The following is a 19,227-nucleotide window of genomic DNA, read 5'->3' as shown; positions in this document are numbered from 1 at the left end:
TTGCACGGAGAACAACGTCAGCTTCTAATATTCTACGTGCGTCTTCTCTCAGCCTTCAAAGAGGATTAACAGTTTTCTGAAAATATTGCAATAAATGTAACAGAACAAATTCATTTCGTCACGTCGATTACATCTTAGATATCATCGTCTTATACATTCATACGGTTTTATGATAATATGCAACATTAAATTCACATTTCATTCGTTATTCACAATTTCTCTTCAGATTCACATATGAAAGGCTACTGAGAAATAAATAACATAATTATATAACATATAAACAGATAAAAGAACGACATAATTTCTCTTAGAGAGCATAAGTCTTTTTTTCTGAAGTAAACAGCACCCTCAAATTAATTTTCATGTACAAAATTCTTGTCGACATGCCAAATGTTCACACGGATCAGGTAACAAGTGCCGTTTAAGAGACATTGCCTTCTATGGAGGCGATGCGAGAACGCAGCCATTCGGTAAACACATCATAAGACGAATGTTACCACAATGTTCATGGTGATATGACGTCAGGGATGAACTCTACGAGACGATGACGACTATAGGGTTAAACATGATTCCCCATTCTGATACAGTCGATGACGAGACTGGGGATGGCGAAAGCAAAATGAAGACGATGACAGCAACTAACATGAAGATGATGATGATGATGATGATGATGATGATGATGATGATGATGATGATGATGATGGCGATGGTGGAGGTGGTGGTGGTGGCGGCAACTGTCACATTATTGTAATGTAGATGATTGGTTTTACAGTGGTGATGGTAATACAAATATTTTGGATCATACGCTAAAAGAGACTGGCTTAAAATCATTAAAAATTGTCCACGTCCATGAAAAGGCGATTCATGATTACTTCAGTGTCACAGTCTACAGACGATATACGGCGTATCGAGTTTCCACATAACGTCACAGGTCTTCTCAAGGTGTTTACGAATGGAAAAAAAAATATTGCCCGCTACCTCCCTTAACTCGACATCGAAGTCAATCGCTGGCTTCATGAGTGGCCTCATCGACAAGTGGCGTCATCAGCGACGAAGTGTTAACACACACTGGCAATATTCGGCATTATGAAGGAAGTTTTCAGTTGTAATACTACCCAAAATTTGGTCGGGTATGACAATTACCACAAAACGTTTCATTCTGTTTGGTGTTTCATCACCTTCACTCTCGTGTGACTTTTGATCCACGAGGTGTACCTGTGCAGTTTCGTGTAGTAGCCGTATTTGTTCTCCAAGTCACATCCGTCTCCCCAGCTAACGATCCCCAAGACATACCACCTGTTGTTCGTGTGCTGCACAACAAATGGGCCACCGCTATCTCCAGCGCACGCATCGCCTTGATTTGCCGCCTTGTATCCTGCGCAGAACATATTGGACGTGAAGCCATACTCGGTTGCTCGCTTACACGTTTTCCGCCGCACGACGGGTAGAAAGACTTGCTTGAGGTAACGGGTAGGTGTATTTTCTGAAGGCACACTCTCCCGGCCCCATCCTGAAACAGTGCCGTAGCTTCCCGTCTGTGTCAATCAACGATGACGAGAACAAAGAAAAGGAACACAAGCTATTTTAAAAGAAAAACCAGGTGTTGTATACTCAGGAATAATTTCGATATATTCTGCAAGTTTTTTAAAAAAAACCTTAACGCCCATGAATACATTTTCCCCATACAGACATCAAATTTGGGACCTAAGATCGTTTTTCAATGGCGTTTTTATTGAACCCTTGTTATCAACTTCTCACTTTGTCAACAGTCATCTTCAGTTTGATTTTCTTCGCTGCTACGGTATTTACTATATACATGGCAGTGTCCTCTAATTGAACAGTGCTAACACAGAAGAGGCAAGCTTGAGTAAGTGAACTTGACCAGCAGTATTATTTTGAACATCCAATGGAAAACTCTGGGACCTTATTCCTCTACTGACTTACCGTCAGCATAGTCCTGGCCAATTTGGTGGTCGGGACGCAGATGGGTCTGATATAGTCGCTGAACCTTATCGCTTCGGAGACCCTAATGAGCGCCACGTCGTTGTCGAACACGACGGTGCTGAAATCCTCGTGAGTGATGATTTCGGCAACGTCGTACACTCTCTCGTGAGTCTCGGGCATTGTGGTGTCGTAGTCGCCGACGACGATTCTCAGATCGTGGGGCATCGTGTTTGGAGTCTGCAAAGTACAAGAGAATTGGTAGCTACAGCTTTGCGCATGAGCAGAAAATACGAGGCCATTTTTGCATTCCAGAAGAGAGTAAAAAGATGTGTAAATTTGATCACCTTTAAGTGCATGTACGAATGCGACTTAAGTAAAATAATGCATGCAAATAGAAAAAAAAATATCCCTGTTGAGCGTTGGGAATCCCGTTTTTATCACGAGTATTTATTTCTAGGTCCTATATTTTAAAAAGGTGATCAGGGATAATCAACTGGCAACCCCCCCCCCAAAAAAAAAAAAAAAAAAAACAACAACAACAACAACAACAACGACAACAACAACAACAACAAACAAACAAACAAACAAATTAACGTTTGAAGAAAGTGTTTTCCTTGCTTGGTATCCGTGTAAGCAACGTATGACAATGAGTCTCAATGGTTGCATCACAGCCATTGTCCAGAGTTCAAGTGCTGCAACGGAACTCGAGAGATTAGGAGACGTCTTTCCATGATTAGATCTTCTTGGTGCATAATACTATGGAATACACGTCTACGGATTAGCTCCAAGCTGCTGTGAAAGTGTCAAGCTGGAAGCTCATTAGTCGGTGCAGTTGAATAAAATTATCTTTTTGTCTCATCCAGTGGTATTCCTTACCCCCTCCCTCATCACGATCAAAGCATTCAACACCGATCCAAAAAAAAAGCGACAGCAGGGAGCAGTTTCAATCTCTGCACATTAACATCTTATCACAGAACCTTTTTCCGGCGTTCTCTCAAAGGTGTAAGGAAGGCGAACACAGGTGAACGGGGGAAGCGCAGATCCTAATCTAGCATCCTCTGCAACCCTTTGGGATCAAGTCGGTTTGGAATAGAGCCGACAACCCTAAACAGGTCCGTTCATCTTTCCTTAAATTTGTGGGTTTCAAGAAACAGTTTTCTTTTGTTTGTTGCTTGTTTGGTTTTTTTTCTCACATACTGCTGATGTACGAAACTAATCCAACACCCATGCATCAATCCCCCCCCCCTCCCAATTTACAACCTCCCCACTAGCGGTAGAAGGCTGGGGAGAGGGTTCTCTTCAGAAAACAAACAAACAAACAGACAAACAAACAAACTGACATTACAAAAGCCCTGTGAACGTGCGCTAGTTTCGTTTCGGTAAAAAGTAAATAAATCTAAAAAAGATAAAACTAAAAATTATTCTCAGTTCCATTACTGAGGTAATGAATTACCTTTTTTTCAGTCATATTTATCTGCTCTTACAGAGTGTGTCAGGGCTTCCAGGAACCAAATGATAACTGTCTAATTTCTTTTCACTCGTTTCGCCTTGTTCTCACTACAAGACACTTCCAAATGATAACTATGATATACAGTATACCATGCCCATCATTTTGTTACACAGTCATATCACTGTGTGGCATGTGTTACTTTAGGTCAGGGAGGTGCAAGTCCCTGTTTAGGTGTAGTTCGAACATTTCCCCTACAGCGTCTCTAATACAGTCGTCTGTCGGTGTTTGGAATCCATGCCTTGAATTAATGATTCAGTGTTTATCACTTTAACATTGCTGTCTGGGTTGAGTTAGCAGACAATAAGCCGCGTACGTCGTTTCTGCTTTATCATCTGTCGCTGATTTTTCCCGTGATTCATCGCGGAGGGCTGTAAGTACGGCTGCCACTGTCATTGTACTCTCCATGGCGACTTACAGGCCCTTCTGTCTGATGGTTAATCTTTCGATGTTTCAATTAATGCGTATTAGCGTTTTCCCCCAAATTTAGTTCCGTTTAGTTTTGTGATTTATTTTTGCGCCAAGGCTCTCCCAAACCCACTTCCTCGAGACTCGGAAAGCAGAACAGTAATAATGAGTAAGGGGTAAACATTGAGCTGTCTTCACGGAGTTAAATATAGACATGGAACGGAAATATCATTCCCGACTAGTTTTTGTCTTTGTCTCCCATCTAGGAGCTTTCGTCGCGAGTACATCAAGACTTGTAGCTTGTTGTTGTTGTGGTTGTTTTTTTGTTTTTTTGTTTTTTTGAGAGAGAGAGGGGGGTGGGGTTGTTTTTCATTTCATGATGCATGACAGGCAGTGAGACAATGCAACGGACACGTGACCTGAAAGACGAACGATTACAATCTCATTATGACCTAGGTTACCATGGTAACTAAACAACGTGCATTATGCACTCGCAGTCCGATTTGTAGAGTTTCTATTCTTGTTAATTAATGTATATTTTCCTTAATCTCGCAGTTAGATGGTGTGTCACAAACTTCTGAACGTAGCACTTTCCTCACGACTAATGAATATAATGCCAACTCTGGACGATGGAATCGTGCACGTGCCCAATTCCTGTGACCTGTCTTATGCATGAATATCTCAAAAGAGCGTCACGGCCATTATGACTAGTTTTTAGAAAGGTATTTTTCCAATTTCAACAGGATCATGATTTTCTATTCTTCGTTGTGACATCTGTGAACTGACACTTGTTTTGTATCATCCTACATGGTTACTGGATGACTGCGCCTCTTTACATTTCATTGTTATCACAATGCAAATCAATTTCGCGGAGATTATAAATTTCCTCCTCAAGTAGATACCTACAACCTTAACAACTGTATAGGTGACGCAATAGTTGTTATGTGTAGACGTTTTTAGATTACATTCGAATGCTAAATCCAGTCACCGCCTACCCACTCCCCTTCAAAAATTAAATAGGCATAATTTCTTAATTAAGGCCCTCTAGCACTTGCCGGCGTTTAGCGAACAACAATCGTGCTGAACGCTGCAGTTTTTTTATGACATCGTGATAAAGGAAGCGATTTCAGCCATTTTAAAGACTAGAAAGAGCAACCGTTAATACTTCGTGCTCAAACTTACCGGTACGCAGTGGGCAGCCGTTAAGATCCAGTATTCATTGATGATACTTCCGGAGCAGAACAGCGTGCCTTCCCGCACGCTCCACAACTGGGCCATCCACGGCGCTGCCCCCGGGGCCGAATCGAAGCCGGTGCTGATCCGGGGCGAAGGGCCAAACCGACGGTAGCCGGTCCCTACCGGGTCCCGCATCTGCCCACATACTATGACGGACAAAGGAGGGATGGGCGTAAAAGAAATTGGCGGGAAATATGAAAAGGGAGGACGGAAAGCCATAGGTAAAGGCGGGAGAAGAAAGTGAAAGAAAGGAAGAAAAGCAAGGAGATGGATAGATCCAGGCACATAGAACAGTCAAAAGGAAATAGGGAGGAAATAAAGCAGATAAAGGGAGATATGGAGCGAAAAACAAAGACAACTTTGTTAATTAGCATTTAAGATGAAATTTCTCGATTTATTTGTCAGAAAGCAAGTTGCATTGAAACATTATCTTAGTATCAGTGGATTAAAAGGAGCTCGCTTAATACTCGTGGTGCTATCATGGCATGATAATCTCATCAGAGATTAATTTCCTTCAGGATCTTAACGTCTTTTGACCAATGGTGACGTATACATTCGTAAAAGTATTGCTGATGTCATAACATTTTGACATTTTCTCTCTGTGTGTCTTTTTTTTAAATACAGGCTGTGGTTTTCTTTGTGAAGTGTTTTCCAGGACATGTGCACGCTCCATACGCCCAAAAATTCAGTTTTTGTTTCGTCTTGTTTGTATGCTCAATCTAGCCTGCCTTCAGACTACCGAAACTTAAAAAGTACTTGTGGAGGTTGGACATGTACAGGAGAGACTGATATGTCCGGTCTATCCTTACAGAGGCACGGTTGTAAATCTAAGCGAGGCTGCCAACCATTTATTACGTAATTCTCGCTTGACCTTTTCTTTGAGACGGAACAATCAGGAAAAAAGGGTCTTGTCTGATATATCATTGCCTTCTTTTTCTCTCTTTCCATTTCTTTCTCACTATCTGTCTGTATTTCCATCCCCCTCAATTTTATCTGTTTCTACATCAGGAAACAGAGATTAGACGCGACCAAGGATAACTCCTCGTTACGTCGTTAAGAATAATCTGACTGCGATTGTGCACTGTCGACCCCCGACTTGAGCAGCAGGTGGCCGGGTTCCTTAAGGGGCCAGTGACGGAGGGACATCTTCGGGGGTGATTCCGCTAGGAGGAGACTGGGCAGGGGTAGCCCGTATCTTGGGGAATCAGAAGGAGGTGTTGGCGAATGTTTGAGACGAATGTCTTTCGACTAATGATTTATCGAGGGCAATGAGACAGCAAGACAAGAAGAAACACGAACAGGGTGGATGGCATGTGTCGGGGGGTTATTAGCTCATGAATGACGATGTAGGGGAATCTGCAACATAACCACTCTCTTATGAAACTGACGAGCTCTTCCGTTTAGACGTCTTTAAAATTATGATGGGTAAATTACTTTATCGATGTCAATGGTACGTGAGCTACATTTCCAAGATTTTTTTTTTACAATCTGCTTAGACAAAATGTGTTGTTATCCCGCTTGATTTGTTATCACCATTACCTCTCAGAAGGGATCACCTCAAGAAACACAGGCTTTTCAATCTTATTTTTTCTTATATCAACCTCGGAAACCTAAAAATGCAATGCATTTGCATCTCTTTTATACGCTGAATACAACGTACCTTGAATAATAATTATGTGTGATTGGAATTTAAGACCGACGGCTTTCCCGAGACGCATGCAATAATTACAAGTGGCGTTTCGACTCTTCTTTACCAATTTGCCCAGCTTCAACGCAACAAGACTAGCTAAAATTAATTTGGCTTTTTGTTTCATTTTCCTTCTCGCGGGCGATAAGCATACAAAATGGCAACTGCCGTGAAAATGACAGCTACTTTCAGTGATGGGGTTGTGCATTCCCACATGTGATTGTGCAATACAACTCCAGTTTACAGTTTTCGCTTCAACGTTATGGACTTTGATAATTCTTTGGCGTTGAATATGACTTCATTAATCCTTCTCGCGGAGGAAAGTGCGCGGAATGTAAACAAGTTAATGAATGTCCCTGATTTCGACGTTCTCTATGTGGTATGATACATTACACAGGCTGCGAGGTGCCGCTGATGAGGGGCTTCCGGGCCCAGCCGTGGAATGCGTCACGGAGTACATGACGCAGGCACCTTGAATCTCTGCCCGGATCATTGTGTGGGAAGACAGAGTGTATTACAGTATCCTCTCAATTGTTTGGACTAGATGCGTCCCTATACCATCGGTCGCCGTAACCGATATTGTATGCCCGGACTAATATTCTTTTGGATACCGACACCTGTTGCACTATTGCAGTCCTTTCTCTACTGATCCGGATGCTACAAAATGCGGTAATGAATTGCCTTTCATTTCAGGCAACTCTCATAGCCTAAACTACTGGAAAACATTTGCACCGTCAACCCCCGCTCCTTCAGTCGGTGGATCGAATGTTGCGAATAGCAGCGTGGAAGATGGAGGAAGTTGAAACCTTCTCCCAAAATTTCAGAACGTCAAGAGCAGATACAATCTAATGTGATGGAGAAAAAAAAGTATCCCACCATAGCTCAGGTTCAGGTTTTGAGAGCATCACCAGGACATTATAGACTTGGTAGATTTGGCCTACAATGTAGGAGATGGGTTGGAATTTCTGGTGTCAAAATGAAACGAGCCTCGATATCACACAGCTAGTGCAGGGAGACATTTGAGAAGATGATTGCCTTGGGACGTTCTCCTTTCTCTCTGCGTCGTGTTGCATAGTAGCTACAGATTACGCGAGGACGCAACCTAGAACAAATTAAATGGCGCCCCCATCTGATCACTGCATCAATTCATAGCTCTCTGCGTCGTGAATTGAGCGGACGCAAAAATAGCCCACAAGGCGTAGTGAAAACTCAGACGACGCGAGATGTAAATAATTATGTAGATCGATTTTGAAAAGCGATTTTACACATGCTCAACACATTTTTTTTCCCCTCTGAACGTCGGCGTGGCGAAAATTTAAATCTTTCTACTACGCACGAGAGCGGGGAATGGCTAGTTTCAGAAGAGGGGAGAAAGGTTAGGGGTGGCTAATATGCATTGAAATTAGCTGAAAACGCCGCTCACTGACATCTTGCTCAAAGGATATGTCACCTACTAGTGTGACCAAAGCAAATCGAAAGTGATGTTGTTACAGTATTTTTCATCACCAGTAGTAAATTTAATACAGTGGAACATCAACATGAGCTCATATTTAGCCATAGTCACAACCTATGCCACCTAATAAGATAGGCCTACTATTATACACGTAACATACATTATACACGTACTTTCTTTTGAACTGGACGAAACTTAAGTGTTAGCGTTGATCCGATCCAACTTTAGGATCACAGTAACGTCAGTGTGTGAATTGTACAATATATCTAAGCATTTCAAGAATTCTGTTGAGCAGGTTTTAGATTTATCTGGCGTTATTTTTTTGTTTCATTTATTTGTTGTCGTGATGCAGCGATATTACCGAAACTATTACATACGAAAGCGATTCATCACATGGCTTTAGACACTGACGTTTCTTCTTCCTAAAAGACATTGAATAATTCGTTTCTTTTCGAAGAGTTTACACGCGTCTAAGAGTCTCAGAGCGTGTAAGATGCCTTCAAGACTCACACATTGATAGATCCAAAGCGAGAACAAACATTCAGGAGCTGTCGAGAGACACAAACAAACAAACACACGTTTCATCCCCTACTGCATCTGCTTGTAGGCCTCTTTCCTGATTCGTCACAGTCATGACTTGATCATGAACGCCCAATCACCAGACAGCACGTTGTCTGGTGCGGCGTACATATAGCGCGTCTGTCTTTGAGTCACATACATGTTGATGATGAACTTCGAGGTAATAGTACAGCGCTGGGGTCAAAGTACTTTTTTTGGGGGGGGGGGGGGGAGGAGAGGGGCTGCCGTCATCGGATCAGGCTATGTGATTACGATGACGTTAGCGTCCGGCGCGAGCTCTTTGTTTTGGCGCCGGTTTGCTTCCCGTTATACTTCGTGTGAATGAGTTGTACAGCCGTACTATTTGTTTTGATGTTACGGTATGTCGCTCCATCACACATGAGGATGGTGTGGCTGAGAGAAATGTTGAGATAATGACAAGGCACTATCATTAAGGACATATTCTCCGGATTTTTCTGTTTTTCGGGGGGGGGGGGGAATTGAGAGGTGGTGGGTCATAGTTTATCCCTGCTAACCGGTGTTTTGTTTTCAGTCACTCATGAGGGTGAGTACACAATGGCGTGAAAACAAAGAACTCTCTTTTTTTTCTTTCCGATTCATTCCTTTCTTCAGTCAGTCCATTTCCTCCCTGTGAGCGTCAGTCTTATATAGCTTTTCTTGTTTAGTTATTCCTTGAATCCATCCCTTGGTCGGTACTACCCTCGCCCCCCCCCCCTAAAAAAACAAAAACAAAACAAAAATAAAACAAAATAAAAAACCCCCGAACAATCACATTAGCAAATTTTCCACTGTCTTTAGAAGATACTGGAATATGTAATGACTTGTGACGATTACCTTTGTCTCGTTTGAAATTAGCGCGCCATAACTGATATTGAGCTAACTCTCTCTACCAGCTAGCACCCTTTCTTTGACCCGCCCCCTTGTTCAATGAATAGTTTTGCTACCCTGACTCACAGTGAACAATTACTTACTATGCGGAATGTCTGGGGAGACGGGAACATCTGCCACTGCGAAGGGACCACTGCCAGCCGAAGTGATAGCAGCTACCAGGAACTTGTATCTCTCCAGGGAATCGACGTCGGTGAGGACAACGAACTCTCGATGGGTGATCCCACTGTGCTCCACGACGTCCGTGTTCACATTGATGAGCATGTACTCGAATTGCCGGGGGTTGCCCCCTCGACGGCCGCAGGCGGGCGGGTCCCACGTGATCTTCAGCACGCTCTGACTCTGGTAGTTGTGTCGAAGGATGATCGGGGCATCAAGGGGTACTAAAGGCATGAGAAAAGACAATCCAAAAATGAAGAAACTTTTCTTTTTAGGGGGAGTAAGATCAACCCTCATTTTGTAATGTTCCGTGGGAAGGTCATTAATGGATATGTGATCGTGACCTCTAGGGCATGAATAAAGCATGAATAAACCAAGTAGATCCTAAGCGAAGTATCCACTCACGGGAAGAAAATGATATCTCACGACTTTTAGGATATTGAGGATTATCTAATCAAATTGAAACGAACGTAGATGATCTGTATACTTATCAAATGATGTTTCATTTGCTCTATACTTTAACAGCTGTATCAAATCATATAAAACAGGTCTGGTAAAGGTTTAGCCAATATTGTTGGTAATGAAAACTAGTTTAAATAACAATATGTCTCACAGAGGAGATATGTGGCTCATTTGTGAACACACGAGGACTCAATTATTACAAAAGCAAAGTCAGCGTGCGCTTTTTTAGGGGTGACGTCTGGTATTGTGGAGTGTCGTCTGTTACACACTGTATCACATGCACTGAGCGCATCGCCTTCTCCACTCTTGGTTTATTTTCGATGCTCCCCTTTTTCTCCCTGCAAAATGTGTTGGAGAATGAAACAAATGTGAAACAGAAGAGGACACAGCGGCAAATCGCGGAGGCACTGATCGATATCGGACAATTCATATATGTTCAGTCACGCACAAGTCGGTCGGAAGAAGTGAGAATTTCACAGATGAGAATCATACCCTCTTCCTCCCTTAAGGCAATCAAAGGTTGCAGGTAAGAAAAGGGTTTGTTTCCAAGAGCCAGCCTGATTGTTACAAACAAGAAAAAACCCAGGAGAGCCGACATCCTGTCAATGAAAACTGAATCTGACATTTTTCATTTGAAAGCACGATCATCCGATGGGACACAAATGAATTCGGTTTTAATCCTTGCATCCAGGCAAGCAGCCACGGGGACGGAGTAGCACTTTCGCAAGCATTGTGAAATGTCACGCAATGAGTATTTTGAAGCTCTTCTCCCAGCTAGATGTCGAAACGTCTATGAAAAGCACAAGCTGATTCCATTCTTTCTATTCCTACGTATGTCCTCCACTATATAAGAACGAACAGCTGGCAGATAGATTAGCATACAGCTGCACTTTACTTTATTCATTAGCAAGTTCCTATTTCTATTCCTCGGAAGCAAAAAACGGTGTTCAACTTGCCCACTTCAAAGAAAAACTCACGAACCTTTATAAAAAAGTAAAAATCATCATAAACATATTCACATTCGACTGATACATCTAAGTTCTTCACAAATGTAATTGATATGACCAAAAATTAATACTTAAATTCACTCTAAACTGAACCAACAGTCTGGAAATGTTCCGTGTGCTCATGTGTCCATTTGTGTCATTTAGTGTCGGGAGAGAAAGAAGTGTTCGTATCACGTTCACAGTGCTCAGGAATCCTTTAATTCTTCCTTTCGAGTACCGTTTTTTTTTTGTACTGTAACTAATTTCTTTCTTCTCCTCCGTTATTTGGCCACGTGCCTCTCACTTCAAGTCCTCACTCTGATCATGGAGTAGTAGCTCCATGCTCTGATGTACCCCCTTTTTTTCTGCCGACCAAAAGTTAAAATGCGCACATAATACCCTGTTCAATAAATGCATTCGTGTCACTAATACACCGTATTATGATAAGACTCCTGGTGCGAGTGCAACACGCACTCAACACCTTTGACAGTGATGAATGGTCTCACTTCATACACAGGATACACGGGCAGTAATCACCCTGATACACGATATTCCACATAAAATCACGATTAATTGCGCTCTAGTTCGGAGTTGACTCGTATAACTCCCATGACGACCAGACTGAGGTCTACTTTTGACACTAGGTGACAGTATGGGTGCTCAGCAGACATCTTCCCAAGAGATTTACAGTCTTGGGTCTCGTCATTATACTCGAGTTGTTATGCATGGGAGGGGAATATCATAAACCTGATGTCATTGTTCCCGTAAGAGACTAGTCTAGTTTCCAGTCATATTAATCATGCGTTTATGTTTGTTTCTTACTGGCGCGAAAGCAAGCAGCAATTACAGAAAAAGGAACGAACTATTCTTTCCCGACTGAAGGCATAATTAAAACAGATATAATAACTTCATATCACTTCCAAACAGCTCTAAGAGTCAATTTCTGCTTGATACTTATGAAATGAAACCAGAAATTATGATAGCGATTATCACCATACTACAACAGAGAGTCTTTGCTTTGAGCTGTTCTTGATAGCATTATCAAAAGTAACCCGTTCCCGACGGGAACCCGGTTACCTGTGTGTGGGGATTATGTCTATGGGGATTTAAAAATTCAGTATGGAACGGGTTAACACATAAGGACCATGATATGTGACATTTTATAGCAAAACACAGATGGTGATTTCACGAGTGACGTGTAGTCCGGAACAAAAGCCTGTCCACGAATCGATGATTGCCACGACGCCACTTGAGCACAACCATGTTTTAGTCTTTCAAAATCTTTCAGAAGAGAAAGTGTTCTGCAAGGAGTGCTTTCTCGAAATGTTTCTTTACCATTCGCAAATTTACTCCGTGAGACGAAGTAAAATTAATCCGTTAAAATCCCCTGACCTTTGGCGCAAAGTTGATGAACTTTTTTATCGGGGGCGATTGGGGCGAACAAGGCTGAGTTTGTTGCGGGAACCACCTCGCATCCGTTCTTCTCACTTGGTAAAGACATTTCGTGCATGTGAGTTTTCCCCTCCACTCATCTCGACAGATGCTAGCGGGGCAAATGTGCTTCCCATACCACGGGGGACATTTTGGAATGCAACTCACTTTTCGCTGAGACGGATTGCGAACATGATGTTGACATCTATGTTCCTTTAGCGGAATAATCCCAAAGAATTCCCCGAGTCAAACATGTCAGAGCGGCGGCATTCATATAAAGGACTTCACCTATTGACTTGGGGGATTTGTCGGGATTTACAGTTCCAATTTTTGTGAATTTTAACCCTGTTGTCCTTCTCTTGTGTGTTTTGAGGGAGGTGGGGGGGGGGGGGGGGAGGTAGGGGTATATTTCTGGCCCGAACATTTTATTCACTGCTCTGATCAACATCCCATGTAACCAAACAACTATAACAACACTCGGTTACAGATGTGACCTTTCTAGGGAGCCATGATTAGACGCATTGACTCATCTTTATTTTGACCGTGACATCAACATCTCCTGCAAGACTTTTGTTTACAATTCTCGGGTGACTGTTGTTACTACTGTAGCATTAGTCATTGCAGACAATCAACATTGATCGGCATCATGACAACTATAAGCCGTACGTGACTGCGTCTGGAACCTGCACACAGTCCGCAACCGTCTGGCTGATAGGATACAAATCGAATTGAGCTTCTCAGTGAAACAAAGAAACAAACCATTATGTGTGTCTTTTTTTGACAAATATTGTCAACATGAATGTGGGTATGTATGACATAAACATACAAAAAAAATTAAGAAGCTCACTGGAACTTTAAAAATGACGAAAAGAAAGCAATACCACTTGCCCATTCCGCCACATTTTTTTTCCACAGGTGATAAATGATGCACACACCTGCTTCTGATGTCGTAGCGGTGGCGTTGACTTGCGCGCTCCTTCCGAAGCGGTTTCTGGCCGTCACGAAAACGGTGTATGTCGAGTACGGATGGAGTCCGTTGATGACGTGCCTGGTCTGTGACGTCACGTTGACGAACACCAGTCGTGCATCGAGCCCCGCCGCGTCGCACTGCTCCACGTTGTCCTGCCAGTACTCGATCAGGTAGTGGTCGGCGGGACATCCACCGTCCAGCGGTCTGTTCCAGTCGAGATGGAGACTGGTGGCGTTGCCGTCTACGCTGACGACATTCAGACCTCGAACAGGTTGCGGACCTGTAGGGTAAAATCATTGTAGATTATCGTGAAACCGTATCCCAAACTTGGAGACTGTATTACGAGGAAACCAACGTTTGGAATCGTCTTATAATTGTAATTTGTGGCAGCCCACGTGCTCTGTCAGGCTTTACTCTATAAAGATCGATTTTTAGCTAAGCACAACATATCGTATTTCAAGCGTAAGATATAATTATATGCGAACCACGCTAACCGAATGTATTCGGAAAAAAGAAATCTCCCTTTTTATGATGGTGGCAGGAAGAAAACAAGCATTGGCCTATTTATAGCTAAAAAGGAGGAAGATTACCTTTTTCTTCATCAATAAAATTGACACATTGACAGGTTTGTGAAAGTGCTGAGACCTGAGAGAATGACCTTACATGTTCAAATCATTTTTTTTTTTAGTTTCTACTACTTTGCGTGGAAAAAGAACATTACAAATTAAAACCAAGTTAAACATGTTCAACATGAAAAAAGAAAACGCAATGAAGTGCAAAAGAGTGATATGTACAGTCACGGAAGGATTGAGCGGAATCGGGCAAATACTGAAGGCTTTTGTCTGTTAGAATAACAAACACCTCGGTTATAATGATTACGTCTTCGGTCGCGCAGAAGTTATTGTTGGCTTTGCTCTTCAAATTAAAATGTATAATTCCCCTCGAATATTTCAAGGACATACGGAGTTCCTTTGCTTCTACGGTCTCCCCTTTTTTCGGTTCGCAGTTTGCACGGGCCTCTTGGAAAAATACAAAGACAAAAGAAAAAATGCCATTTACTGTTCAACCGAGGCCAGATAACTTCCTGAAATTCGATATAATCACAGTTGTAGTCCTATCTAATCACAGTTTCTTCATTTGTTAATATTTATCTCTTTGAGGTCTTACATTACCCCACCCTCCTTATCTAATTTCTTTGATAAAAGGGCCAATAATACTGACTCCTGCCAAAATTTGCAAAGATAGGTCGGAGAAGATTACTATGATAACCATAACAGAGACTGATATCTTCCTTCCTTAGTCGCAACCTACTCTCCAATTATCAAACGAATGTCAACGAAAACAACATTGTGATTTTTGAATGATTATCTCAACATTTTACCATCTTATCATGACGTCTTTGAAAAAGTGTATTCTTTCTTATCTAACGGTCATGTCACACACGGAAAGAGGAGCGTTACCATACTAATACAATAGTCATTCTACCTTCTTACCTCTGCATGTTGTGCGCACGATAACGGGCGCGCTCGACACCTCCACCACCTCACCGCCCATGATTATATCCCGACGAATAGATTCGACCACGAACTCGTAGGCAGCCAGTTCCTGCAGTCCGGTGATCGTGTAGTGGGTCCAGTAGGTCGGCGTCTCGGCGGCGACGGTATACGACTCTTCTCCCTGAACGTCAGCATCCGTGACGCGGCGATACTTGATGACGATGCGTACGCGGTGAACGGTGCGGTCGCTCATTTGGAGGAGGTGGTCATACCAGTCTTGCCAGCTAAGCGTGACGCGGTCGCTTGTCACATCAGTAATGGTTACTGGTGGGAGGGCTCTTACTGGCTCAGCTTTTTAAAGACAGACACAAAAACGTTCTCTCTGTTAAATGCATTTAATAGCCTTCACAGAAGGGAGGAGCTGTCTTAAAATTTCCGCATTTTGGTCTTATAATGGAAAATTGTGTTCTAGAATCATATCCCCTCCTTAATGGAAACAGTGTAACAGCAATATTATTTTGAGGCTTCTAACATTACTCGTATAATTTGGAAACTAAAATACACGACTCCGAAACTGAACAAACAAAAATGGATTGGAGTCGAGGCAAATTTCCTTTTTCTTCTTTGGCTGGTGGACTATACAAAGATTTATTCATACAAACTGTACAAGTGTTTATTTGTCAGTTTCAATGGTAAGGTCACTTCTTTGTTTGCAGAAAAAAAACAACAACATAAATTTTAGTTATTGCTGCCACTAAAATGAAACCTGTCGTTGTATAAACTTCACTTCAGACAATGAGTAATGTAATGTGCCGTTACATTTACATTGTTTCAACCATGGAAGAAGGCATCCATAGAACAAAACAAAACAAGCGAAAACAAACACAAAACAAACTAACAAAAACACTTCACAGGACGGGTTTGAAAAAACAAAACAAAAAAACATTTCATTTCCCAGTAATATTGTTACACCCAAGGATCAAGTAACTTCTGTAACTCAAACCCCAATGGCTTTGGCGCCATCTAACGCCAGCTCAAAAATTGTACCCCATGTTATATGCATTTACCGGTAAAAACACTACTCGCTCTTTGAGTATCAAATAAGCAAAGAGTACTAACAATGTGTGATGATAATTATGGATCAATTACATCGGATAATTGTTGAAAAGAGATGTGAGATTACTGTCTATATCATTATGTATTAAACACTTGAGAGGGATTAAGTCACATACTGGTGGGAGTATCCAGCACTCTCCCCGATGCCGCGGGCACGTCGTTGGCAAGCTCGGTATGCGTTTCGCCGACAGTTGCTCTCGGGGGAGATTCTGCTCCGATGCAGGAGACCCACGGTAGTTCCACCGGCTGGCAAGATTCCGTGTAATTCCCAAAGCCCAAATGCCGACACTCGGCGAGCATCGACTCCGACCCCCGGCACTCCGTCCCGTTGAGTACGACTTGAAGCTCAATATTCTCGTCGCCGGGCGACACTCTCATGACCCTCGTCACGCCTTCGTAGCCGAGTTGCCTGCACGCCACGTCGCCTTCCGTCATTGTCCAGCGACTGGCGCACAGCTGACCCCATCGAGTCCGATACCACACTTCGACGATCCCCTCACCGTTGTGCATGCCCTTGAGTCTTAGCTGGCCATCATCTAGGGCACAACATGACAAAACATATGACATCAATCCAAGAACAACTGAAAGCCCCACTTTCGACATAGTCCTCCTGTCCAGTATACTTCTTCTGTTTGATAACATTTTGTATTCCAATTTACTTGCTCCACAAACACTCGCTGGACACGACGTTTTAATCTGTGTCAAGTTCAGACTGACAGTTCGCTTCACTTCACTTTGGATTATATCCTGATTAAAAATCCGCCAAGCGGTACGCGCATGCCGTCCTCTCCGGCTGACGAGCAACATGTATCTGTTTCGCAGCTCTCAAGAACGCGTATTAATACACTATTGTCATGATGCGAGCGCACTCAGTGATGGTGTGACCGTGTCATTCCGGGAATTATAGGGGTGGCTATACTCGCAGAGGCAAAAAACTTTTTCAGTGCAATGCAGTAGAAAATGCCCGTCGGTGGTTAACGTGTATTAAAATGATTCACTCCGGCTTAAGAAGCAATGAGCAGATGAAGTGAAGCGAAAAGCCTATTGGATACTGCTCTTCACCGACAAATTCCGGCCGACCGCCCAGCTCAGCGCGACAGTCATGTAATGCCTATTGATAGACCAACGAAATCTGATCTGTACGCCAGTCGCGACTCAGCGCGCTCGCGAAACGGTGCTCCCCTTCTACGTCACCGTGATATCACCAGAGGAACGCGCGGATATGAAGTATCATCGTCGGGTTTTCAAGACATCGGTTATCTGACGTGCTCGACACAGAAAGAGTACCTATCGCCCACTCCCGTGACGTACATAAATGAAAAGGCATGTAAGACGGTTCCAAATTATAGTAAAACCCTACTAAAATTAGCCCTTACGGTTACGAAAAGTTAAAGGTATTGTTTACCTTTGGGAACGGTGATTTCAAAAATGTTCGAATGATCACATTTGATGCATATGTGTAGGTCAGTAGTATCACAAAACATCCTGCCATATAAAAATTTTGCAATAAAGCCTAAACTGTAAGGAGATATCACTATTTTTGTAGACGGTTTAGTCTAGACACAATCTTATTATATCTGTTGTTCACATTTCTAACATTTAACAATAATTTAACATTGATTATACTGATTGACTTTTTTACGCTGGTTGTTTCTATCCCTCACACATTTTAAAACTATTTTGAAGCACAAAAGCTAGGTTTTTGTTTCGTCTGCAAATGGTAAATTGTGACTTTAATAGATGACAATAAAAAGAAGATATAGGCCTATATTGAAATCTACTACTCTATTTTCTACCTAAATATACAGGGATTTACAGCAACTCACGATAAGGCATCCATTATCATTAACCCTGCACTGCAATTTGTTTCAAATGATAAACACGCATTGCATGGTATGGGGTGATGGAAGTTGTGATGAGATGAAATCGCCGAACATGGCCGGGTTGCTATTCCCTGCAGTGTAAGTCGATTTCATATAATAAATCATACTCTAAACATTCAGGGGAGATTGAAGTTGAGTCATTCTCGGATATTGACTTGCAATTTGCAGGAAAGAGATTGTGGGTTTGAAAGTGAAGAAAAAACAGAAATCGAGAATAGAAAGAAAAACGGAGAGTGAAGATGGACAGGACTTTCTCTCTTCAGACGTTGTGGATTGTGTGTGACTTAACGGTCAGAAGTATAAAAATTGGATTGTAGAGTCTCAAGCGTTAAAGCCAAAATAACAGTAAATAAGAATGGAGATTAAAGCTTTTGAGGAATCTCATCTTCAACAGTGCTGAGGAAAAAAACACTAACTAAAGAGTTCTTGTGCTCTGTGTGATTTTGTCATGATCTGAACACACATTTTGATACATTGCACAATGGTCATCTCTTGTATGGTCACCATTATAGCATTCAACAAATTACATTACGCACGTCAGAAAGTCTCTGTGATAGAGAGAGAGAGAGAGAAAAGAGTGCATGGACATTAAATTTAGGCTTTTCAAATGCAGACCGACACAAAATGGTTAATTTGCCTTCTCAAAAAGGTAAGAAACAAACAAACAAACAAACAAGAAGTAAACAAACAAATAAGTAAACAAACCCGGCTTTTAGGTGGCCTACACGACAATGCCAATAACTACAACAAATTCGTTTAGCTTAATCTAAATCTTGCTATTTTTTGCTGTTGTTGTTACCATTATTTCATTTCTTGATTTCTTTGCGACATCATTCGTTGAATCATTTGATTGACTTGTAGACATAATTATGTTTTATCCATTCAGAAACTTCTTTTTCAGCGATAATCTATGAGACCTGACTCGAGGAGAGTTTGCGATAGAAATCCGGTGAATCCGAAAATAATTTGGCTATGATGATATTACAACGAGCACTAATCACGCCATCATTGCTTCCAAGGTC

General features: G+C 42.2%; 1 protein-coding gene across 2 annotated transcripts in view; it reads right to left on the bottom strand.

The window, feature by feature from the left end:
• Window positions 1-353: 353 nt before the first annotated feature.
• Window positions 354-19,227, bottom strand: part of LOC139721192 (uncharacterized) — a 121,402-nt gene continuing 102,528 nt past the window's right edge. Inside the window, exons 2-8 of one of the 2 annotated variants that reach the window (XM_071632520.1) lie at window positions 16,439-16,858; window positions 15,204-15,557; window positions 13,676-13,990; window positions 9,786-10,085; window positions 5,042-5,241; window positions 1,945-2,181; window positions 354-1,535 (exon numbers count right to left, since the gene is read on the bottom strand). In XM_071632520.1, coding sequence (XP_071488621.1) covers window positions 1,155-1,535; window positions 1,945-2,181; window positions 5,042-5,241; window positions 9,786-10,085; window positions 13,676-13,990; window positions 15,204-15,557; window positions 16,439-16,858 — 2,207 coding nt within the window. In that variant the 3' untranslated portion in view covers window positions 354-1,154. Of the gene's footprint in view, window positions 1,536-1,944; window positions 2,182-5,041; window positions 5,242-9,785; window positions 10,086-13,675; window positions 13,991-15,203; window positions 15,558-16,438; window positions 17,075-19,227 lie in introns of those variants that run through there. The other variant, XM_071632521.1, reaches the window with a different exon arrangement.

The sequence above is a fragment of the Diadema antillarum genome, unplaced genomic scaffold, assembly GCF_040938485.1.
Source record: "Diadema antillarum isolate AM-2024a unplaced genomic scaffold, OU_Dant_1.0 scf00000139, whole genome shotgun sequence".
NCBI classification, from domain to species: domain Eukaryota; kingdom Metazoa; phylum Echinodermata; class Echinoidea; order Diadematoida; family Diadematidae; genus Diadema; species Diadema antillarum.
This window is presented reverse-complemented; position numbering and strand designations above follow the sequence as displayed.